Source organism: Oenanthe melanoleuca, chromosome 2 (assembly GCF_029582105.1).
Source record: "Oenanthe melanoleuca isolate GR-GAL-2019-014 chromosome 2, OMel1.0, whole genome shotgun sequence".
NCBI lineage: Eukaryota > Metazoa > Chordata > Aves > Passeriformes > Muscicapidae > Oenanthe > Oenanthe melanoleuca.
The window spans coordinates 7349032-7374408 of NC_079335.1; the positions used below are offsets into that span (position 1 = coordinate 7349032).

Genomic DNA, 25377 nt, shown 5'->3' on the forward strand with positions numbered 1-25377 from the left:
CTGTGGGATGTAAAAGACTCCCAGAAATAGCTTATGCAAATGGAAATGAAAACTGTACAAATCAGTACTAATTCTAACTTTTAATTGATTTTACCACCTTAATTCTGTGGGGCTGCTCTAATGGAATAGCCAGGCAAGCTGCACTCTCATTTCACACTTGGGAATACACATCTTCAGTGAAGTGCTTTTCCTATTTGTGAATAAAACCATTTAACTGGGAAAAGGAGAAGTCAGCATCTGCTGTGCCCTCAATAAGGACATCCACACTCTGTTCATGGATTCCAGCTCCAGATGCAGGCTGAAGTCCAGTGCAATACTGAACTTGCTCTATATTTGAACTTTGTATTCTCTAGCACTTGGTAGATTATCACTTTTATTTATTTATTTGTTTATTTGTTTGTTTGTTTATTGTTCAAGAGTTGTTTCAGTGGATGTCAACTGACATCAGCCAGCATGGAGGCTATGAGAAGGAGCTACTCAGTGGGCTGAAGAGAAGGAACAGGGAGCTGTACATGCTAGATACTTGTGTGTGCAGGAGCTTATCTGCAAGTGGCTAGAGAGATGTCAAGGATGAGAGAGAAAGAGCAGAAAGCATCTGGAAAGAGCACTTAAGAAAAAACAGGAAAGATATTCCTGTGAATGAAAACTGGGACTGGGACCTGAAAAACAACAAAAGAGGTGAGACAAGAGGATATGCAGGAGGGAAAGTATGGGTGGTGTGGCACTGAGTTTTGTCAGTAAGGAAACTGTGAAAGAATGATGCATGGATACTCAACCAGCAGTTTTATGTAAAGACAAGTGTTTTTCTTGGCAGGACAATCCACCCCACTCGCTGTAGTGAGGCTCAGTGACTCAAGGAACAGAGAATGTTCTTCCAATGCCAAGGTAAGGATGAATATTATTCATATCCAAAAAAGAGCACAGTCCCTTCCTTTCATGGGCAGTGTGTGCCTGAGCACAAGTGTGCTTTCATCTTTATTGCTCCTAGAAGTATGAAACGTTCTCCAGAAGATATGTGCACTGGGTGGGAAGAGGGGCAGAAATGGGCACAAGGAGTCCAGAAGGTAAAGAGGGCAGGTCAAGGCAGCAGGCTAAAGACAGCTTCCCAAGGCTTCTCATGAGATCAGAACACCCAGTGATGACTCTGCTATAATATTGCTCTGTTATTTACATCTGGTCAAAGGTGACAAAAAAACTTTGCAAAGGAGCAACCACAGCCTCTGGAAAGGCCTGGTTTTTCCCTTCTGCCTGGGTCTCTGACATAAATTTGTTCAGACAGTCCTGCCCGAGTTACCTGTGGTGACACGGAGGACAAGGACACACATCCTGGGTCCCCATGATCTCAGCTCCTACCTCAGAGAGTCTGCTTAAATCAGGAAGAAATCCTTTACTGTGAAGGTGGCAAAACTCTGCAGATTCTTGAGTGGAATAGACTCAAGATCCACAGGGAAGCTGTGGATGTCCCATTCCTGGAAGTGCTCAAGGCCAGGCGGGATGGGGTTCGCAAAAAACAGGTTTAGTGGAAGGTCTCCCTGCCCATGGCAAAGGGGTTGGAACGAGACGGTCTTTAAGGTTCTTCCAGTTCATTCTATGACCATCTCGTATGTGCTGAAGTAGCAGGCTCATTAAAACACATTTTACCTACAGATGGTGAACCAAAACGCCTTCGGCATCCCGAGGCTGTGTCAGCCTGAGCTGTGCAGCCCCGGCCTCGCGGGTCCTGGGACGGGCGGCGGGTGCTCCGAGAAGCACAGGGAGGTGGCGGCGGGCGGTCGGGGCTGTGCTGGGTGTCACAGCTGCCCTGTGGGGTGTCTCCTATCTCTCCGTCCCCGCACTCCCGACCCCCCTCCCGCCGCTCCCTCAGCCCGCGGGCGGCGCCTCAGGGGACGCGGCCCCGCGCGGCCGCCAGTGCGCAGGCGCCGCCCCGCCCCGCCGAGCCCGGCCGAGCCGCCACTGCCGTGTCGGCCGCGGCAGATTCGCCATAAGGCGCCGCACGGGGACCCGATTTTCGCTGTTGATTTTTTTTTTTTTTCCCCTTTTCCCTCACTCTGTTTTCCAAGCGGGCCGCGCTCGGCCCCCGGCGCGCTGTGCCGCTGAGCCCCCGCGGCGATGGAGCCGGCGGATGCAGGTGAGCGGGGCCGGGCGGCGGGCGGGGGAGCGCGCACGGATCCCCGCGCCGGGCGGGGGAAGTAGTTCCGGCGGGGCTGTGACGCGCCTGCCGCACGACAAGTAGTTCCCACGGTGGCGGCCGTCGCAGCGTCCATCGCCCCGCGCTGCCCGCGGCCTGAGGCGCTCCGGGAGCCGGGGGGGCTCCGGAGGGCTCGGGCAGCCCGAGCCGGGGAGTCCTGCGGTGTCCCGGCTGCCCGTCCCGAGGCCGGGCTTAGCAGCGAGTCGGGAGCAGCTGCAGCTGCTGCTGGTGCCGAATGGAAGCGTGGAGACCCCACAGCAACCTCCCAGGATGGGAAGGGGGCTGCAGGGAAGCCAGAGAGGGACTCTTCGTTATTAATGTAGTGATAGGACAGGGAGTAATGGGTACAAACTGGAACAGGAGAATTTTAGTCTGGATATTAGGAAGAAGTTCTTTACTGTGGGTGTGGTGAGATCGGAACAGATTGACAAGGAAAGTTGTGGCTGCCCCAAGGCTGGCAGTGTTCAAAGCCGGGATAAAGGTGGGATAAAGCCTTGAGCAGCCGGGTCTAGTGGGAGGTGTCCCGGCGGTGACAGGGAAGTTGGGACTGGATGATCTTTGAGGTCTGTTCCAACCCCTTTCCATCCTCTGATTCTATGATTCTGCTCACCTGGGTTTGAAACACCCGGAGCTTCTCTGGCAGCCGCTCTAAATAGTGTTAACAGCTCAGGGTCCCCACAGTTCTGCTGCAGAAGGCAGATGTTTAAGATGTGTAAGGATGTTTCCACCGCACTGTCATCTCAGGCCTTGTGTTGGCCTGGCTTTCTTTCAAGCACTGAATAAAGTTACACAGAGGTGGCAGCCTCAGGAGTGCTGTTTATGTGCTTTCTGTCTTTCACAATCCCTATGTGCTGTTGCAGTACAAGTTTGTGGAGTGATGTTGCAATAATTTAGTGCCTGGTAATTACCTTGTATAGTCAAATTTGGCTTCTAGTTGCCATTCCCCAAGTTGACTTAACTTCTAGAATCCTGAGTTATTTCTGCCTGTCCTTAGAAATATTGATGGATAGTTTATAACTCAAACCATCACTAAGAGGTAATAGCCATACTCTTGACTCTAAAACCCAGAAAGTTCAACTGCAGCATGAAAAAGATCCTCTTTATGTTGAGTGTGGCACTGGAACAGGCGGCCCAGTGGAGTCTCCTTTTCTGGAGATGTTCAAAACCCACCTGGATGCATTCCTGTTCACCTGCTCTAGGTGATCCAGCTTTGGCAGGAGGGATGGACTAGATGATCTCCAGAGGTCCCTTCCAACCCCATATATTCTGTGAAACAGGATTTTATGCCAAGGACAATTGCATTATCAGGAGAATAACTGAGTAGCAGATTAGCTAACAGGTGCTGTGTTACTTGTGGATTATTGTTAAAACATTCAAGGACAGCTTTATATTCTGGGATCCAACTTTCAGTGAGAAATAATTCTCTTACTACTAGTGCTACTAATAAAGTCATATTTATTCAAGCACATTTGTCTTATTAAAAAGTTCTGAGTGGGGTTGAACCTGTCATGAGTTTTCAGTATTTTTGATATTGCTGCTACTGAGGCATGTCTGACCTCAGATGCATTTGCATTTATGGCTGCTTCAAAAAATCGGGTTCAGAGTGTTTCATACAGTGCATCCTGAAGTTGATGACTGATTACATAGTTTATGCTTCTACTGTGAGGGGTTCTGAGGGGTTTTGGTATCTGTAGTGCACCTTACACATTTTGATACTGTGCATTAGTGTATTTCAGTGGAACCTTAAGCAGTGTTGTGTTTAGCCACACGAGGGAGATCTTAGAACATGAAAATAAAAATGTCTTGCTCTAAGCAAGCATATCTACTATGGCGTTTTTTTGGGTTTTTTTTTTGCCTTAATGATGGAAAAGCTATCTTGTTTCCATGTTTAATAAAGTGATTATTCTAAACTGCAAATAATTTCCTAGTTATTTGAATAGCCTATTAAATCCATGTGATATCCAACTCATGAATTTTATATATTTTAGCCAATATAAATATGTGGAGACAGTTGTCTTCTTTTAAAGAACTTCTTTTCCAGGAGCATTTGTGAAGATGGTGTGTGTAAACAGAAAAACTCCGGTAGTTTCAAATGCAAGTTTCTTTCCACAAATACAGTGTCAGGCTGGTGAAATACAAAGTGTTTGGTTTAGGTGAGAGTGCCAGAGCTGGGCTTGGGTGGAACCTGGGGAGCTCAGCACGGCCAAGTTGCAGGCCCTGCACTGGGCTGGGGCAATCCCAAGCACAAACACAGACTGGGCAGGGAATGGGTTGGAGCAGCCCTGATGAGGATTTGGGTGATGGTGGATGGGAAGCTGGACATGACCCAGCAATGTGCTCTGGCAGCCCAGAAGCCACTGGTGGAGGGAGGGGATTCTGCCCCTCTGCTCTGCCCTGGTGAGACCCCCCTGCAGTGCAGTGCCCACACATGGGAATGATGCTGTTTAAATGCTGGAGCAGCTGAGCTACCTTAAAATTTCCATCATGCAATGTTCTTATTGCAAGGTGCAAATTTTTATTACATTGGTAAAATACATATTCATGAAGATTATACATATTGAAACACTCTTTTGAGTTTACATGTTCCGGGAATTCTTCTCCTTGGTTTGACCCTTGACCTGTTTTCTCAAAGTCTGTCATACTGCAGATGGAATTTATATATTTTATTTCCTCACAAGGCCTCCTCTTCTGTGGTTTGACAGTTCTAGATAGCTGAAGGGTCAGTGGTTAATTCCTCCTTGCATTCTTTCTTTTGATGTTTATTTACCTGGTTCTTTTCAATGTTGTCTTATCATGCAGGTAAGATAATCCACAAGTACATTAAATCAACATCAACCATTTCACAAAATTGTCTGAGTTATTCTCACCATTGTCAGTTACAAAAATAAAGGCATTAGCTTCTTCTGCGAAGGTTAACATTACAATGCACTACACATAGTCTCTATTTTAATATTTTGTGAAAGCTTAAACTATAATATATATTTATCACACTTATATGCTACACAGGGCTAGCACATTGGCCACAAAAGCTGACAAATTATACTGTATTAAAGCAGTTAAAAGTGATTACAAACTGTACTGTATCAAAATTGTTGTGATTAATAATAATTTGCAAAAGCAATACATAATAGTGAAAGCCAACAGCTTCATAGTTATTTATAACAATTATGATTATTATTATTATTTCAGTAGAGGGACAATATCCAAAGATGTAAACACAGGAGGGATCTTTTCTCTTTTTTAATAGGCCTTTATATTATAGGACTATCTCTTTTATTGGTCTGTCTGTTTTAGCTCTAAGGTTTTGTTTCCGAGGAGTGCAGTTCCTAACTTTGTTTTGAGACTGCCTTTAAAGTGTTTGCTATAATTGAGAGATTTTTCTCTGAAAACCTCCCCAAGCCATTATAAAATGGCAGCAAATTGAAAAACTCATTTTGCTATGGGCTCACCTTCTTTGAAGGGTCTTTTTCCTATATACATTACTTTTCATTGCACAGGGTCTTGAGCAGGCCTGTTGCTTCTGAGATGTTTTTAAAATGTTTCTGCATTCTGCTTTTTATTTTTTAAGTTGATAAAATTACCCTTAATTACCTGCCTTACTGTGTTTTTACATTAAATTTGACACAATTTAAATCTTCTTTTGCTTTCCTCGTTTTACAAAACTTCTATGAAGATGTTTTCTTCTGCTGCAAGTTCATTTCACTGCTATTTAGCTGTGCTAGATTTTTCCTTCCCGTTTCTAAAATCTTCTTTGATGATTAGCATCAAATATGATGCTTTTAAATAGCCTTCATGCTGCTTTCAAGGATTTAACTTGTCTTGGATCCTTTTGTGGTTTGTTTTGTTAAAAATGCTTTTTATCTTTATATAGTTTGCATTTTTGAAATAAAACACAAACATTTGGCTCTTTATCACTCTTTTAAGAGGGTTTTTGAGTAGTACTTTGATCATGGCTACAGAGTAACTCTCAAATAATGTCACTTTGAAAAGGGTCCTGTGTTTTACTTCCCATAAACTCAAGAACTGTTTCACCTCATAGGGTTTCCCTGTCTGCTTGCTGGGTGAAACAGTCATTAATGGTGTCTAAACCTTTAATCTTGGCATCCTGTCCTGACCTGGCATTTAACCACTCTGCATATGGTTAATTAAAGCCTACAATACATTGTTTCTGTCTTTGTGACCTCTTTCATCCTCTCCAGTGTGCTTCAGTCATTGGTACCCCTGTGGTCAGGTTGTCGTTGCTTGTGTGTAGTCCTTACATTGTACTTTCTCTGCACTGTATTTAAATTCCTCACGGATTTTGTTACTTGTTAAAATAGCCTGTTAATCAGATTTGACCCTAAGCTGCTTCTAAAAGGCCTTATTTTTTTAAAAATAATGTATCCTACTTTGTCCTCAATATTTTGGTAGTGGTAGTAACCCACTGGCATTACAACAATCAGAAGCTTGTTTGAGTACATGAATGTCAGTAATCCTTGTTTACAGCCAGGCATTCCAACTCTGTCATTTTGTTAGGCTTCTTGCATTGATGTAGTCGTAGTTAGATTAATTTTTAAAAAAACAACTACAAAAACAAACCTAAGAAATTCTTTTGTTCTTTCCTGTAAAAAATACTAATTTCTGTGTAGTCCTTCATTTGAAAGTAGTCTCTGATTTTTCCTGCTGCAAGGTGAATCACCTTCATCTTTGTGGTCTTTTGCACTTGTTACCTACTCTTCAGCGTCAATTTAAAACCATTTTTATACTTCCTTAAATTTTTGCTTAGGCAAAGCGTGATGCTCTTCTGTTTTTTATTTCTCAGCTTGTAATTTTCTCTTAGTTATATACAGAGCTGCCAGCTTAGTTCTGCTCACAGTGGCACGGTGTTAAATTCATACCCCAGGCACCTTAACTAGTGTGCTTTTGTTTTTCAGTCCTTGCATATTTGTATTGTATAGATCATAGAATCACAGAATGGTTTGGGTTGGAAGGGACCTTAAACATCACTCAGTTCCACCCCCTGCCATGGCAGGGACACCTTCCACTATCCCAGATTGCTCAGGGCTCCATCCAGCCTGACTTTAACACTTCCAGGGATGGGGCATCCACAGCTTCCCTGGGCAACCTGTGCCAGTGCCTCACTACCCTCACAGGAAAAGTAGAGACTTTAAAATATATTATTTCTTAATCATAAACACAAACTTCATTGTAATTTAGTCTTGTATTCAATGCCTGAGAGCCTCTAGAGATGTAGGTCATTGAGTAAACTTCACTTATGGCCTGACTAGGAAAAAATGCTGAATGTATATGACTGGGTGTTCCATAAAACCATATTAAGTGGTATTGATTTTAGCATCATGTTTTAGTGTTTGCAGGAATGCATCCTGTACTGACATTGCTGAAGCAGTATTCCTTAATGTTAAAATAAAGTTTGTAGCACTTAAGTAATGATAATAAATTGCCCTGATTCTGGTTAGCAGGTAAGAGTGAGAACAGTCATGGTCAGGGGCACCTTTTCTTTGAATGAATTTGTCTTTCTTGATGAATTGAAATAGAGAAAATAGCGGGAAACTAGTATTGATTTTTTTTTTTCTTTAAGAAATGAAGAGAAATAAAATTAGTTTGTACCAGCGTCTTTATTAAAATAATGATAAAAATGTCATGTGGTCTATAGAAAATAGATTTTAAGTAGAGCAACAACAAAGGCAGCAGAACAAAAACATACAAAAAATCAGGAAACCAGCAAACAAGTGCCCTGGAGGTGAAGCAATAAAAATCAGAGATACCGTGTAGCATGTTTGTGAAAATTTTGGATGTCTGAGATGGCTTTGAAAATGAAAATCCTCTAATGTGCTCAGAGGAGTAGTAAAATCTGATAAGTATAGTATTTTTAAAGTATTTGACAGTAGTACATCATAATTTCTTCTTCTGTAATTGCCCATTCTTTTATGTTCAGTTTAAATGTTTTATTACTAAGAAATAATGTTGCTTGTCTTAAACAAAAGTTACTGGCTTTTTACATGCTGCTTTCATATTAACTGCTACCTCATATTTCATTGCTTCTATCAAAACAGAAAAAGTCTTGTTTATTGTTCTTAGACACTTCAATATCTAACATGCTCAACATTTATATGTGAAAAGTTCTTTTACAAAACAAATAATTTTTGATTGGAATAGTTCTGCCCACTTTTTGTTATACTTGATATCTTTACAGAAGCAGCAGAAAGAAGAAAAAAAAAAAGCCCAAAAAGCCCAACAAGACCAAGTCCTAATCTGAGGAAAAATATTTTTAATTGGAGAAAGTTCCTGTTAAGGATTTGATGGTGATAAGACAACAAAGTTTGTTTCAGCTCTGTAATAAGTTTAGAAGGAAATAAGTAATTATTCATATTCTAAACTTCATTGCTGCATATTTTAGGAAGGTTGACCAGATGTATAATTACTGATTTCATCAACTTTTTCTGCGGGCCAACAGATACCTAGTGACTTTTTATTTTTGTATTTAATTGTGGTTAATTATGTGTCTAATTATTTTTAACAGCTGCAGAACTTCAGAGGCATTTACAGCAGTTGACTCTTGCTTCTTTGAAAGGAAAAGTGAAAAGTTTTGGATTCATTAGAATGATTTAGGATATATAAATACAGATTTGTGTCCTTGCTCTGTGTGTCTTGTAAAAGTAGTTATTAAAACTAGAACAATACCCAATGTTGAGCCTTCCTTTTAGGCAAAATAAAAGTTTATGGTTAGTTAAAATTGATTCTACACTAGGTTTTGTCATACAATTGTTAAAAGTACTTATGACAATGATATATTCCTTGATTTCTTTACTTACTGTTAGTTTCAGTGATCTTTCCAAGATAAGTGCTTCTTTCTTGCCCCTTCCCTCTTTCCCACTTCAGCTTTAAAGCAAAACTGGACAGATACTGGTTTATGCTTTGTGAAGGAGATTGGGAATCAGGGAATCTGCTTTCTAGTCTGCAGCTTGCTCTTTGTTTTTAGTAATCAATTTGTTAAACTCCCTTTGCTGTAGATATTATTAGTGTGGAAAAAAAAAAACCCTACTAATTAAGCAATATACTGAGGGTTTTGGAAGAATTAGAAAAAAAGACTTTACTTAAGTTATAACTCAATTTTACACATAGTCAATTAAGGAGAAAATTATTGATATTATTTATTTCAGTGTATATTTAGCACAGTTTATAGGGGCAAACAGAAGATAATGAATTGCCACAAAGCATATTTAGTGAACAGAATGTCCCAGATTGGTTTCGGCTGAATTTCCTGATGTTTGTGTACCTGCATACTTGATTACTGTTCCTTTCTTTCTCTGCATATTTAATTGCTGCCTAATTAATTGCTCTGTTGATTTCCTACATAATTAATTATTCACTAATTAGTCATTGATTCCATGCATAGTTAATTGACTTACTCCTTATTTGATTTTTACACCTAATTGACTATAATTCATTGCTTTATTGCTGCACTGCCTAATTACCAACTGCATAATCAATTATTGTTTGCTTATTCCATACTTGTTTAGTCTGGTGATCAGCAGAATTTATCCTCTGCTCTCTGACTTCCTTTTCCAGTCATTCTTCCCAAAACAATTTCTTTACTTTGTTTGGTTTCCATCTCACCTCTGAGTAAAGCTTGTGCATCTTCTGTGTGTGTTCTCCTGGTGCTTCCTGCACCTTCACTGGCACTCCCTGAGCTCTGCCACCTGGGCTATTCACATCTGGATTTGGGGGGCCTTGGTAGTCAAACATTTTAAACACCCGCAGAGGCTTCTGGGCATTCTTGTTGCTCTTCTGCCCCTGCCCAAGTCCTCACTAGGAGGGAGCAGTGGGAGATAAAGTGGTGTGTGAGTACTGATTGCAGCTATTGAGGGAGGAGGCAAGAAACACAACACTGAGCCTGAACTTCTAGGGAAAACAGCCAGCAGGTCAGGAAGCAGAAACAGTGACAAATAGAACCTCAAAACAGAAATGTCACCTAAATAGTGGAATTTCAGTTGGTTAAATGTTTAGGTAAATGTTCATAGGTTTTATTTTGCATTTACATTTAAAAAGAAGAATTGTTGTATGCTGGGTCAATAACAGACTTCATGCACTTAAAAAAAAAAAAAAGAATAATGCTAACTAGAGCAGAACTAGTTCAAAGGAACTTTTCAACATACTGCAGTCAAAACAGACATATCTGTGTGCTCAAGCCAGCAGAATGCCTGAGAAGGAGCCCAGCCGAGCTCCAAGAACACATTGATTGTATCATACACTTACATAGCTGCTTGTGTGTAATAAGAGGATATTTCAAACAACAGGAGCAGCATTGGAGTTGTTTTGTCAGAGATGTTTTGAAAGAGATGAAGGCTGCTTGTTAGTTTTGAGCTCTGCTTTTGTTGCATTTCAAGTGCAGATACATCTAAAAGAGAGACTGTTCTTAACTTTCAGGACACCTTAAATAAAGATTTTTTTTGGGTGGGTGAGCTATATAAGTAGTGTGTCATGAAGGAAGTGGAATAATAGTAGTTCAGTAGGGGAGTGCTTAGGTTTGTTTTAAAAATAGCTCCCAAAAATACAGCTTCTCTGTTCTCTTACCCCCAGATTCATCCCAAAGTTCACAAACTACCACTTTATTTCTGTACTTACCCGATGATCTCTGGTTTGACTTTTACCTCAGAAGTACAAGCTGCTTGCAGAAGAGAAGCTGCTTGTTCCAGCTTGGTTTCAGTGGGTTTATGTCCCTAGTTTTTCATAGGGAGGTGGAGTAGCAATTGAAACCAGTCTCTGGGCCAGAACTTTATACATGTAGGTGGAGAATAAGTGTGCTGTTAAAATTGGTCCCTGGTTGTTCTTTTCTTTTATTGGACCCTGAAGGGAGTAGGTATTCTTCAATAATCAACCATTAAATTTAGCAAGACTTCAGCGTTAGAAAACAAAATCCTCTGAATTTCTGTGGCCAAAATTTTTGAGCTTTTTTAAAAATCTGGGATTGTATTAATCCTTCTTTATTGTTCTTTACTTTCTTGAGGCTTTGATGTCACATTGCACTTAAAGTACCTGTGAATTTAAAAGAAACATAATGCTTTGCCAAAAAAGTTGTGTCAAATTTCTGTTTAAAGCATTGACCACGGGAAGTTTCAATGACATTCTTCATTTGCTCCTGCTGCTTTGAAGGTTTTTAGTTTGTTTTCAGGTTTGTTTTTTGTTTGTTTGTTTTTCTTAAATCAACAGGAACTTTTCTTGGAACTTGATAACGGTCTTACATATAATTTTACTGTGTGTTTGAATATATATAAAATTATAATGATGTTTGAGGCTGGAAGGGGAAAAAGGTCTTAATTTGTTGTTCTTCCTTTTGTGTTGTGTTAAAACATTTCTAGGATTTCAGCCAGAAGAAATTCTTTGCCCTATGAGGATCTAGCTAGCAGTTTACCCATTTCTTCAGTTAATTAATTTGGAGATGTGTTATGAATGTGTTCATTTAGTGGCACAATGTTCATCATTTCACCTCATTGCTGCCTTTTATGTGTCTTAAGTAAATTACAGTTACTATGTTGACTGAACCAAAATCCCAGTAACTGATGGTAACATAAATAACTCACATTTGAAAACACTAATTCCTTGTTTATAAACTTGTTTTTTCAGGGGTCAATTCCATCTTCATGTGTAAGCTTTGTAACTTATTTTCACCAAATAAGTCCGAGCTGTTGTCCCATGTCTCTGAGAAACACACAGAAGAGGGGACCAGTGTGGATGACATCATCATTCCTCTCCAGCCTCTAACAGTACCCACAAACACAAGCAAAGATGGAGAAGGTACATTCATAAATTAAGAGGAACCTCATTTTCATTGTCACATATTTTTTTAATAAAACCTGTGGTGTGATTGCTCTGCATTGTGTATAGAATGGTTTCCAGAGTTTGTTTTTATAATCACTGTGCAACTACCACCCCAAATTTCATTCAGCTTGGAGTAGATCACATGACAGATGGGATGGATAAACTCAGTGTGTCTTAGGGAACAGTGACATTGGTTCATTAATTTTCAATGTCAAGTTTAGCAAAGTTTTCCTACAGCTTTAATTTGAGCTCTGTAATAGCAGTGGGAAGATTGTCTAGCAGCAGTGAAAAGGACACCATGGGTGAGAATGTGTCTTGAGGCTTAGGTGTCCTTTTTGAGTTGTCCAGCTTGTTTGTTGTGATTCAGGTATTGTTAATAGTTCTATTCCAAAAAGGAAGTGGCACAATTCATGATTTATAACTGTTTATAACTTATGAACTAAAAATAATTTATAACTGTGTTTTGATAGTCATGCTGGTAAATTAGTCAATCAGAGGTTGAATTAATTGCACATAAAAATTTTACTGTGCAGTGGAAGAAGTTACATTCATTCCATTCCATTTTTAACTGATCATAATTGCCATACTTTGGAATATTAGCAATGGGTTCAAAATAATCCAGACTTCTTACCTGTTTCTATGCCCTTACTGAATAATAGATTTATATTGTTGGCAAACCTCTTATTTAACACATATACTAGGATTTTAAAATCATTATGATTTCGTTATTTTAAAAATTATGTGCTTATGGACCATCGATTTAAGAATTTTTTTGGTGTTAACATACGTATGTGATATTTCTTCACTTATTTACAGGCAGTAATTCACTGGTTAAATTAATTTCATCAATATAAGAAGCTATTTCTAATAATGGTCATGTAGTATTTCATTAGAGCTGCTGTCTCCTCAGGTGGCTGCTGAGGAAGAATCTCACCAGAATATTATTTCACACAATGCCCAAAATTACCAGTGTATCAGAAGATGATGAATACATTTCAAATCAGTTTTCAAAATGTCATCCTAATTTTATTTTCACAGCACGGAATTAATTCCTCGGGCATGCAGAATGCATTTTCCTTTCTCAAATCTTTGTTTCCTGTTATCCTTTCACTACATATGTTTCTGAGCACAGTGAGAGTGATACCTTGTAACATATTCTTATTCATTTTAGTAAAAAGGCTCTTCTGCAAACTTCTCTTGACATTTTTGTCAGGAGTATCTGCACTTTCTGTATTGTATGTGTTCAGCATGCTTGTGCATTTATGAGGATAGTTTGTAATTACCATTGTGATCTGAAGCAGTAGAAATTAGACATAATTGACTTTTTAGAAAACAACTCTGCAAGTCTTATGTAAAATATAACATTCTTAAGTTATATATTAATAATTTACCTTTCTCATTATTCTTAGTGAATACTTTTATTCATCTGATGTGCTCATATGGTGCCACCTTTTTCAGGTTATGTAGCCCAACTCTTTGCCATCTGCTGTCAGTAAGAATGCCAAGGTAAATTACTTTTCCACAGTTTTCTAATAATATTCTAGGCATTCTTTAGCATTTCTACTTTCCCATCAGATAAATTGATTGGATAAGAGGGTTCTGAAGTCCCATTTAATTATTTTCTGTGTTCTGTTTAAAAAAATACGGTATTCTAAAGCAAAACATAGCATTTGGAAAGAGCTCTTCTTTCAAAGCATCAGTTATTCCCTCCTGCTATGGAATCTGCAGCAGATAAAACTGAGAAAGCTTATAGCATACAATTATTTGTCAGTGAACCAGTCTTTGTAGTAACTCAGTATTGTCACTGAAAGAAGAAGTAATTGGTGAATGACAGTCATAGAAATTACAACTTTTAGTACTTGGTGACTAATAGGTGAGCATCTTTTTGTCCTTTGAAAGTGTAAATTCTCTTCTAAGTGTTAGTAAATACTGTAGCTACCCCACAATTGGTATAGAAGAGAGAATGCTGAGTTGCTAAAGGAGCTCTTTGTTCTGCCTGAGTAATAAATTAATGATTTTGTAAGTACTGGGACAAGTAAAGTGCTAGGCATGTAATATGTGTTTATTACTCTACTGTTACTTTATTTGCAGTGCTCTCTGCTGAATTTTGTTTAGTCATGCCACTTTCCCATCATTAAGCCGTGATCTATTTAGAGTTTATTTTTCCTAAATGTTTTGGCACAATGATGTTAAAATTATTTTATCCGATGGAACCAAGAGTACCAGGGAGATGTTGCTGTTATACATCTATGTACAGGTCACATTTTGTCCAGCACTGGAATGTGACATCTTTGTTTTGGGAAATGACAGGTATTTACCTAGTAACTGTAGTCATTCATAGTCCAGTTTAGCCTAAGGCTTTTTATCATTCTTCACAGTGCTTTTTTTAGCCTTCTTTTGCTTCTGCCTAGTCAGATTGGTGAGGATTTGTGGCACAGCACCAATGGCCCTGGCTTCACCTATTCATAGTGTTATTACCGGATGGATTGTTGCTTGTTTTGGGCTATATCTGGATTATGGGATGCGTGTCTCTGTTGGTTATGAAACCTTGAAGAAAGTTACAGTCTGAGTGTCATAATCTCCTCCAAGGAGTGCAGCTCATTAGGGTCACTTAAAACCACAGTGTGTACATCAGCCTCATCCTTGCCTGAATACAAGGATGCAGCCTGAGCCTGCATTCATACTTGAGGAGGTGGTACAAAAACAGAGCAGTAACAAAATAAGGCCAGGGATGAGATTTACATGCATGCATTTGTGTGACACTGTGTGCAGTAGACTCTGTGCTGTTGTAACTGATGAAATGTAAGCTTTTTATACTGACATTTGAGGAAGGGTTCACATTGCATAATGTCTCAACCTGTTAACATATGGTTGGGAGGTTTAAGTGACATTTGCACAAGCATTCTGTGGCTTCTCACAAACTTTTTGTATTAAATAGATTGATTAGGAGAAGCTTATGTGAACAATTCCTATGAAGGAACAGTATAAAAATAGACACACGGTTTGTTTCATTACTCTCTTTTTGAAGTGTCTTTTTTATGTCTTTGAGTACATAATTATAGAGCATGGCACAGAATGTCTTCCCTGGATATTGCCATTGCTCATCCAGTAGCAGTCAGCATAAAGATTGGTTTCAGTCAGTCTGTAATGAGTGCAAAATCCCCAGAAACAACTAAGTTGTTCTTGAGGGAACAGGATCTTAATTCAAAATCTTTTTAATGACCAGTTTAGAAATTCTATTTATGACTAAGCATCCTTGAAATAAGTGATGGTGGGGGGGGTTATTATTTATTTATTATACTGCTTTATTTTTAGCAGTTAAATAGATTTTTTTTTTTCTAATAAGCAATATTTGTTTAACTTGGTTATGTACTGTCAGATGAATGACAATGTTCTGCTATTAAATTACTGTGTGCTGTTGATCTTAGGTGGTTTGAGCTGGAATTTGTGTACTGCAGTGTGAAGAGCTCACTGGGGACAAGCTGGGTAGGGACACAGCTGGAATTTGTGGTTATGTGCCTCGTTAAAAATTTAATTCTGGGATTGTTAGCTCAAAGTAGCTTGAGATAAGTTCTGTCCTGGAAAAAGGAAACCAAGGAGCAAGGAAAAGAAATGACTGTGATAAGCCTTGGAAGTTCTGATGATGTGTTGCTCACATGAGCCCTCCTGTTCTGTGTTTGCTGCCTTCCTCTTGCCACCAAACCTTTTAAATGGCTGAGAGCTGCTGTAAATTCTCCTACTTGTAGACACATTTGCAAACATTTCTAAAATTTGCACGTTCTTTATTTGCCACACCATTAGTAGTCACAGTGCAATATCTTAAGCCATAGCAGAGGTTCTAGCACCACCTATCTAAAGGAGCAATTTTCCCATTTCCACTTGCATGCGAGATTTTGTTTCTATTTCTGTCTTAATATGAAAGTGCTGTTCTGTTTTTCATTGAATCTGCACTAAAACAGTCAGGAAGAGCATCTCTTTGACCTGATTTTTCTTAATTTCTTTTTGTTGGGTAATCTGATGATTGCATTGTAAAGGAATGAAAAGAATATCATACACAGAGAATATGGTGGTTGCATTCAGTCTTCCAATCCTTGGATTTAACTATTTTGTAGTAGTCTGTATCCACAGCATCCACCTCTGTATTCCTCATGTTGGAGAGTTTGAAAACTGTGGCCTTTTGATGGGTTGATGTAAAGATAATTGTTGTTTGGTTTGTTTTAATTGTTTGTTAATTTCTTTAACTCAAATACTTATTGCTGTGATGGATGGATATCAAAATAACATGAATGGTAGCAAAGAGAAGTTTTGACAGCACTGAAACCTCCCTTTCCTTTTTGGCTGATAGCTGAGCAAACGTCTTTTGCTAGAGTAGTGTGAAAGTTCAGGACACTAGTGAAGGGTTGAAAAAAGTTATGGGAAACAGTTGCATTTTTTCTACTCAAAGTGAGGTTTTTTTAGGAGTTTTATTACTTTTCTTTAGGTAGACAGGTCATTCCTCTAAGAAGACAGAATGCTTTCTTTTTCATTTGATAGTAATTACATTGTTAACTCAAAGCTGTGGTCTCTGAATGTGGGGTATTTTTTTGCCTGGTATATTTTAGGGAAATGCTGAATAGGTTATGAATAACATGATGGTACTTTCTCCTGTTCTCCTGCATCATATTCATTTCAGATTCCTTAAGCCATTTACTTTTCCATATCCTCTAAATCAACCAATTCAATGAGGTCTTTTCACACCTGTGCTTGAAAAATTTTTGTGGTTTTGGTTTCTTTTAATATTCTCTCTTTTCATGGTTTTTCAGACGTCTACATTGTCAATCTCAATTTATCAATATCTGTAATTCTGCAGCAGTGGTGAGAGAAATCTTAAGCAAGAAATATAATTTATATTGTCATGAATTTCTGTGCACTGCATATCATGGATTTCATCAATATTTCCTCTACAGAGATAGGAAAATGTAAAATTAAATTGTATTTATTAGGAATTGTGGATAACTTCTGATTTTAATTAAGGAAACATTTTTTGCATGACTTCTGGAATTTATTTGTTACCAACAATTTTTATGCCAGCTTTTGGCTAGAAATTGCTGATAATCAAGAACCACAGAAAATATCAGGGAGTAAGTGTTCACTATATTAAAAGGACAATGAGATTTTGGTTCTTAAATATCCATTGTTTTTCTCTAATTACATCTCAATACCTCAATACTTATTTGAAAATTGTTTAAATTTAAAAGCCTTTTTGTAGTGTTGAAACACAGTAGAGCAATTTTGTAGAATACATGTGCTGATAGAGTTGCACTGTAGTCTAGAAGAGTGCTTGCAGTGTAATTAAGTAAAACTGTGGCACTTTGACTTCTGCTGATCTCAATAACACAAATGTTATTGCTGTGCAGCTACCAGAAATGCCAGCAAATACCACTGCTTGAAATAATTTGTGTGATGCTAGCCTTTTTTTAAAGCTTTTGGGATAACTCCACTCAAACTTCATTTAAGGCACCTATTTTTCAAAGATCAGAGGGATATTAGCTAATTAGCCATGGAATTTAATTACACTTTAATTTTCTTTTCTAGAGCTTCTCGTAGCGAAGAGGAAAAGGGGCAGACCAAAAGGGTCCACCAAGAAGTTTTGTGTGGATGAAGATGTGGCAGAAAATAACCCTGTTCCCAGCAAAGAGGCTCCAGCTGGGACAGAAGAAGGCCCAGAACCACCTGAAGTCTCACCAGGCAGCCTGGAATGCAGGAAATGCAATCGGAAATTCTCCAACACACGACAGCTGACTAAACACATCTGCATCATTGTTCTCAATGAAGGAGAAGAAGAAGGAGATGGAGGTAAGAAAACATCCAGCAAAAATATCTGAAGTAGGTTGTGGGACAGTGTGTTCCCACCACGAGAGCTGGCTTGGAATCCCCAGTGCTGGCTTTAAATGGAGTTGTCTGTTCCTTGTAACACAAAAAACCAAAACTGAACTTAGACAAGTTGTTCAAACTTCTTTCAAAGTGGTCAAAATGTTTATTACAGTAATGATTGTCATACAACTCCCTGAAATGCTTGTTTTGCATTAGCAACTGTTCTGTTTCTCATGAGTGGATTGTAGTTTTTCAATGAGAAGTGGTATAGGCTGTGCAGGTGAGTATCACACGTAGGTGAGGAAGGATGGTCCTGTACAGGTATTTCTGTTCTGTGACTGGGGCAGCCTGAATTCTCTTCTTTTGATAGAGTTTGCTATTCTGGATGGCTTCTTTTATTTATAAAAAATAATGTCAAACTCAGACAAAGCTTTATGTGAATGATAGTCTTTGGCATAGGAGAGTCCAGTGTTTAAATTTAGCTTTAAGATTGATTTGCATATATTCAACCTCTCAAATGTTTAGTGTAGAACAGAGCAGAATGGAGTTATTTTCAGTTGTAAGGAACCTACAATGACCATCTTATCCAGCTGCCTGACCCATTCAGGACTGACCAGCAGTTAAAGCTGCTAAGGGCACTGCCCAAATGGTTTCTTAAACCCTCATTGCCCTGGGGCATTGAACCCCAGTCAATTTAAAAAAACAACAGTGAACATTTGTTCAGAATAGAGTAGTTGAAGGGATGTGCAGTAATCGTCTCCTCTATTCTATTCCTCTAATCTATCTCCTCTGCCTATTTAACTTTTCCCTAAGGTGAATGTCACATACATACAAAGCAATGTCTTAGTCCCAATTACCTTAACTTCATATGAGTCTTGTGTTGATGGTAAAATTTAGGTTTTTCTTTTGCTACAGTTGCTCAGTATGATATTGTGCATTCTGCTTGTAGACAAAATATGCCATTGATTTTTTTTTTTTCCAGTTTTCTGTTACTCTTTCCAGTCTGTCATGATTTTACGCAACTAGTATGACTATTTTATTTTCATTGAAATGTAGAGTTTAACTTCTGTGGCAAAGCTTAATTAAAATAAGCTTAGAATATGTTGTCAGAGCAGAGAAACTCTTGCTTTGCTAAAGTACCTGGTTGTATTTTACTGTCATCAGTGCTACAGTTTTTCAACTACACAAAATGTTAGTTACTCCAGCTGTCTCACCTCTGACATCCCAAGTGTCCATGCCCTCTGCTATTTGTGTGTGCTAGGTCCAGTGTTATTATTTGCATATTTTAGAAATGTCACCTTTTCTAATGTCCTTTTAGAATAAACTCTCAGGTCAAAGTATAAATCCAAATTACCTGTTCTTGACCTGTTGGCTCATTATAGCTCCTAAATCTTATTTTCATTAGTCTACAAAACACACTGGCAAATATTCCAAACTAAATTGCTCATCCTTTTCCTTCTTCATAAAGAAAATAGCCTCAGTTTTGGGCAGATGGAACTTTTTTTTTTTTATTCCATGATAAAAGCAGAACAGTCAAGCAAATTCGAACAGTCAACAACAAATGACTTGGGGGTCACCAAAACAAGGGGTTCCAATTTTTGGAAGCTTTCTATCTTGACTGCAAACTGTGAGAGTATTTGGGGCTGGTTTTATCCTGAAGACATAATTCTTCCTTGGAATACATATGGGAAATTCAGTTTTCAACTGTCTCCTGATTACTTTCCAATCACAGGAAAATTTTTCACTTCTGGCTTTACCATATGAACTGCTTTGAGACAACTTTGCAGTTTCTGAATATGTAGATGAAAGTAGTATGTGCATTATTATTTTCCTCTAAGAAAGTATGAATACAGTCAGTAGCTCAAAACTCTGTGGAACTGGCAAGAACAGTATGTTCTCTGCCTAGGGTTCTCTATAATAGTCTCTACAATATTCCCCATAACCTTTTGCATAATCACAGAATCACTGAGTTTGGAAAGGACATCCAAGGTCATCGAGTCCAACTGTTAACTCAGCCTAACCATGTTCACCACTAAGCCATGTCCCCAAGTGTCACATCCACAGATCTTGTGGATGCTTCCAGGGATGCTGACTCCACCACTTCCTTGCACAGCCTGTTCTGATGGTTGATCACCTTTTCAATGAAGAGATTTTCCTGATGCCCAATCTAAACCTCCTCTGACACAACTGGAAGATATTTCCTCTCATCCTCTCACTTGTTACCTTGGAGAAGAGGTATAAGAGCTGACCTTCACCTGGCTACAGCCTCATTTGAGGCAGTTGTAGCAAGTGATGAGGTTCTCCCTGAGCCTCCTTTTCTCCAGGCTGAACACCCCCAGCTCCCTCAGCTTCTCCTCATCTTGTGCTCCAGACCCTTCCCCAGCTCCGCTGCCCTTCTCTGGACCTGCTCTAGCCCCTCAATGTCCTTCTTGTAAACTGAGCACAGAATTTGAGGTGTGACCTCACCAGTGCTGAGTACAGGGGGACAGTCCCTGCCCTGGTCCTGCTTGCCACATTAATTTTGATAAAAACCAAGGTAACATTTGCCTTCTTGTCCACCTGGGCACTTGCTGGCTTATGTTCAGCTACTGTTGACCCACAACTCCAGGTCCTTTTCTTCCAGGCAGTTGTCCATCCTCTCTGCCACCAGCCTGGAGCACAGCATGGAGCAGTTGTGACCCAAGGGCAGGACCTGGCACTTTGCCTTATTGAACCTCACACAGTTGGACTCAGTCCATTGATCCAACCTGCCCAGATCCCTCTTCAGAGCCCTCCTGGTTCATACTGTGGCATGAGGTGTATTTTTGCTGTTCTACTCTTCCCTTCATGTTTCCTCTTTATATTATGGTTAATTTTTCTGACTCCTTCTTACTATTATGTTTTCAGTGAAGTATTTAGAAATACAGACAGATCTTTCTTGTACTCTTAAGAGTCAATTTAAAACCCATCATTTTATTGGTAATTTTTTTTTTCTTGAATCCACTGTAGCTGATTTTCTTAGAGCTGGATGTAAGATTTTATTGAAGGTCTTTGAATCTTTCAAAAATGTAATATCTACTTCTGCATGTCAGAGACAGTTCAAAATAGATGGCTAAAATTCACAAGGAGCTTTGCCTGCAGGTTCTTCTCACTTAGTCTTTGACATTTTACCTAGTATATACAGGTTGGGTTTTTTTCCTTTTATCCAGGTATTTTCCAACTTGAAATTACTTTTACCTGTTCTTTTAATGCTTCTGAGATTTTTCTATAGTTTTAGTTTTCTTATGTCTTTAATTTATTGTACATTTATTGTAAAGCTGTGGACACCTGATTAGTAATCAGATGTTCTCACTTTGCACTATGTCTGGCTGCAGTGGAATTAACCTTCTTCATACCAGTTCATATGATGCAATATTTTTTAATTTTGACCAAAATAATGTTTTGGCTATTGCTAAAATATGCTAAGCATGAAAATATTGAAAATGTGTATATATATATGTGTATATATGTATATATAAATAATATTATACAGTTATTCTCTGTGCTATTCTCTATTCAGAGAAACTGAATACATGTTTTGAGTGGGAGGTTAAATATTAATGTTTTGCTGTCTTTTATAGGTCAGCAAGAAAAGTGTTGAAATCCCTAACATAATGGACAGTTAAAATAAATAAATCACTAGAAAACTCTTGTTGAAACTAGAGTTGAAACTTCATTCAAACTGCATACGTATTGTTCAGAGGAATAACTGGTAATGCAGTGGTCTCTGCTGTCTTTACTTCTGTAGTTAGTGATCTGCATTGATCTCTGAGGTTAGTGACTCATTGATAGTTCTCCTCTTTCCAGAGTCACCAGACCTTACTGGTTACTGGCATCCTCTGTGCATCTAATTTGATCCTTTAAAGCATAATGATTGCCTTCATCTTGAGGGCCTGTTCACTTAAACAGGAAAAAAAAAAAAAAAAATTTGACTTTTTTTTCAAATCTGGAGAGTTGACCCTGCCTGGACTCCAGGGTGCCCAGAAAGCAACTCCTCAGCTGGACTGGAAAGAGAATATATAACAAAAGTTTTGTGGGGAGAGATCACTCACCAGTTACCATCGTAGGAAAAACAAGCACAACTTGGGGGAATTAATTTATTACCAATCAAATCAGAGCAGGATAATGAGGAATAAACCCAATTCTCCATCAGAGAAGCCAAACTGTAGCCCCCCTGCTACCAAACCATGGCCACACAAAGCCAATACAGCACAGGATTGAAAAACATCCCCTGTATTTCCAACTTCCCCATGCACATGCTTAGAAAATATATTTTTTCATAGAGGGCTTATTTGCCTAAGCAAGTTGCTGTTCTGTAAGCCAAGCTGTGTATACACCTATTTCTTTTTGGTTAAACAAAGTTAACAGTTCTGGCTAATGATTTGGATCTGGCTGGTGAGATACAAGAGAGGACATTTAATGGCCAGGGAATGGCATTTGAGTGGAAGACAGATTACAGTCCCTTCTCTGGAGTGAGCTATTCAATCCTGCTGAAGTGGGAGCCTACATATATCTTAAAGATGTCACTTTTGGCCTTAGTTTAAAATGGTTTTGCCATCAGCTGGATTCTAATTTAATTGAATTCTTCCTGCAAGTAGGATGTCATTCACTGCAGGAGAAACAATCTGCTATATTAATTTTAAATGGCCACTTCCTTTTTTTAAAAGTTCACTTCCTTTTTTCCAAGGTACTCTCCTGCTGCTATGAAATACCACTTTCTAGAGGTTAAAAAACATTGATTTGAATGAAGAGCAGTTTAAAAACATACCAGTTAAGGCTGTGTAGCTATGCTTACGAAATGCTGTGCATCCAATTACAAATGTTGAGAGCAGTTCCTCCAATTAATGACTGCAGCAGAACCAAGGGACAGATGAACAGTACAGTTTGATGGGACACTGGAAGCCTTGATTAATTCAGAGCTGGCAGTAGCTTTGCTAATCAACAGACATGACCATTTCTTAATTGTGTTAGAAGCAGCTCAGCACTGTGTTTCTTGCAGGAGCACGCTGCTGGGGAGGGAGGTCACTTTGTCCATCTGTTGGGCCCAGGCTCCAGCTGACAGTGCTGAGCTGACTGCTTAGCAAGGGAGGTGCAGAGTGAGACAGATTGTCTAAACAAACCTGCTCAGGAGCAAGCCAAGGCTCTTACTGCCTGAGGAACTCAGCTTAGCTATTCAAGTGGCATATACTTCATTTTCTCACAAATCATCTTAAAATCATCCAAGGATGTTCCTTTATAACCCGTGATAGTTATTATACAGCAGAACTCTCCTAGCTGAGATGGCCAAAGCATTTATTTGACACTCTAATCCATGATTCTAACTGTGAAGGTATTTTTTCCAGGAAGACAGCTAAATACTGATGAGATGGCCACATATTATAGAAAGGCTCTTTGAGCCCTATGGTTGAAGTTGAAGCTCTTTTTAATTAAAACATAAAACATACTTTGTCTTCCTTTTAATCCTTTCCTAGAGCACACCTTTCACTTCAGGGCTTTTTTGGTGTAGAGGGAGTTCAGGAACAAAGCAGCTGTTATTGAGAGTTAAGGTGATTGTTCATTTGGTGATTTGATAGGGAGTGTTGGTTTGAAGGATTTTTAAGTCTCAGGTTACACACAGACCATGAAATAGTTCTCTTTGTAGCAAAAACTTTTGACAGTGTGTGCACCTCAGCTCCTTATCACCAAATTGTTTCTGGAAGATATTTCTTTCAGACAGGGGTAGAATGATTGCTGCTGCCATCAACAGGCATCAAATTAGTAAATAAATTTTAATATTTAAGTATCAACAAATCGCTTTAGAGAGATGATTTTTCTTTTGATCAGGCATCACGTGGAGGGGATAATGTTCTTACAGATCCTCAGCACTGTTAGCTGACGTATGATCAGGAAATCAGTGGAGTTTTCTCTCTGCTGTTTCTCTCCAATCTATGTGTGTGCTTTTTTTTGTGTTCACTGAGATTGCCCAGCACTCAGTAGATTCCTCACACCTTTGCTCATACTGAATGTAGTCCTCCTGTTAGGGGCTGAGTCTTCTCAGCTCATATTGAGAAAGTTGAGATATTTGAGTCATATAGGCAGTTGAGATTCAATTCTTTGTTTGAAGTACTTACCAGCTTTAGGTTTTGTATGAAAATTTTTTTGTATGGCCATAATTTTTAGTGCTTAGCCTACATGCACAAATATTCTATGAATATGAATATATGCATATTAAACAGCACCATTTTAACAAAAAATATTTTTATATTGCAATTCTTTCTGTTGTTTTTAAATCTTTTAAAATAGTATTTGTTGTCTGTTTTGAAAGCAGGGAGACTGTCAGCAATATATATTGTTGTACATCTCTTCACTTTAACCCTTGGTTGGCCTGAAAGAATTGCCAAACTGATCTGCCTGACAGAGGCATGTCAGAAAAGAAAAACCAATGTGGTACGTTTGTTGGCCTATTACTATGGTTGTAGTTATTCACTGACATGGATCACAAACTCAAATCTGTGGTTCTCCATTTTTTAGAAAAATTCCAATACTCAAAAGTTAATAGAGATGTGTATTAACATGAAAAGCTAATAAATGGTTTTGTTGTTTGTCTTCAGCCACTTTACTTCCTCATTAAGCTCATTAATGGTTAGAATCTTTCTAATGGTTAGAAAGGAGAGTTCAGGGTAAGGTGCTTGGATTCTATTCATAAAGCTACTAGGAATAACATGATCCCTAGTGAAGTGGAAAAATTCTGTTCTCCTCATCAGAGCTTTCATTCTAATATATATTTCTGGATTTCTTTTAGCTAAAACATGTTTTGTCCATAGGTATGTAAAATCTTTTGGAACATTTTTCTAATGCTTTTCAGTTTTGCTTACTGCCCACTGAATAAAAACAGAGTAATTAACCCAGTATGTGAAATACCCTCAGAAAAGCAACTCAATAAGCAGATTACATTCTCAAGCACATGGTGTGACTCCTGGGGATGGTCCTGTGCAGGGCCAAGAGTTAGACACCGTGATCCTTGTGGATCCCTTCTAACTCAGTTTATTCTGTGATTATGTGTATTCTGATTCTTTAGGAGAAGACTTTCTTGTGTTGGTAGCCCAGTCCTGCTGAGAAATTTTATTGTTGCTAATAAACTAATAGAGGCTGTTTAATGAAGAAAATTGTTTCATAGATTCACTAAGGCTGGAAGAGACCTGTGAGATAGTCTGTTTGTTTCCTTCCACCACTGCTCAGCACACCAAAAGAAACCACTGCACAAGCAGGTTCTGTTTGAAGGGGATTTTTCTTTATCTTCAAATATCCCTTTCAAGTATTGCAGAAAAATATCAGTGTTAGATCTATGTGCTTTTAGTATAAATGAATAATTTACAACTGTATTAAGGAGTTAAATGGGGACATTATGAAGCTCTTTGTACCTATAAATCAGCAATATTTTCCAAAATTGTAGAAGTCTACAGAGAAAAAACCTAGTTGAGAAGAGGAATAGATCAAGGAATTTATGTAATGAAATTGAA

At 38.7% G+C, this 25377-nt stretch overlaps 1 protein-coding gene across 1 annotated transcript in view; it reads left to right on the top strand.

The window, feature by feature from the left end:
• The first annotated feature begins 1940 nt into the window (after window positions 1-1940).
• Window positions 1941-25377, top strand: part of ZFAT (zinc finger and AT-hook domain containing) — a 75619-nt gene continuing 52182 nt past the window's right edge. Inside the window, exons 1-3 of the mRNA XM_056485292.1 lie at window positions 1941-2128; window positions 11813-11983; window positions 17582-17842. Coding sequence (XP_056341267.1) covers window positions 2110-2128; window positions 11813-11983; window positions 17582-17842 — 451 coding nt within the window. The 5' untranslated portion in view covers window positions 1941-2109. The remainder of the gene's footprint in view (window positions 2129-11812; window positions 11984-17581; window positions 17843-25377) is intronic.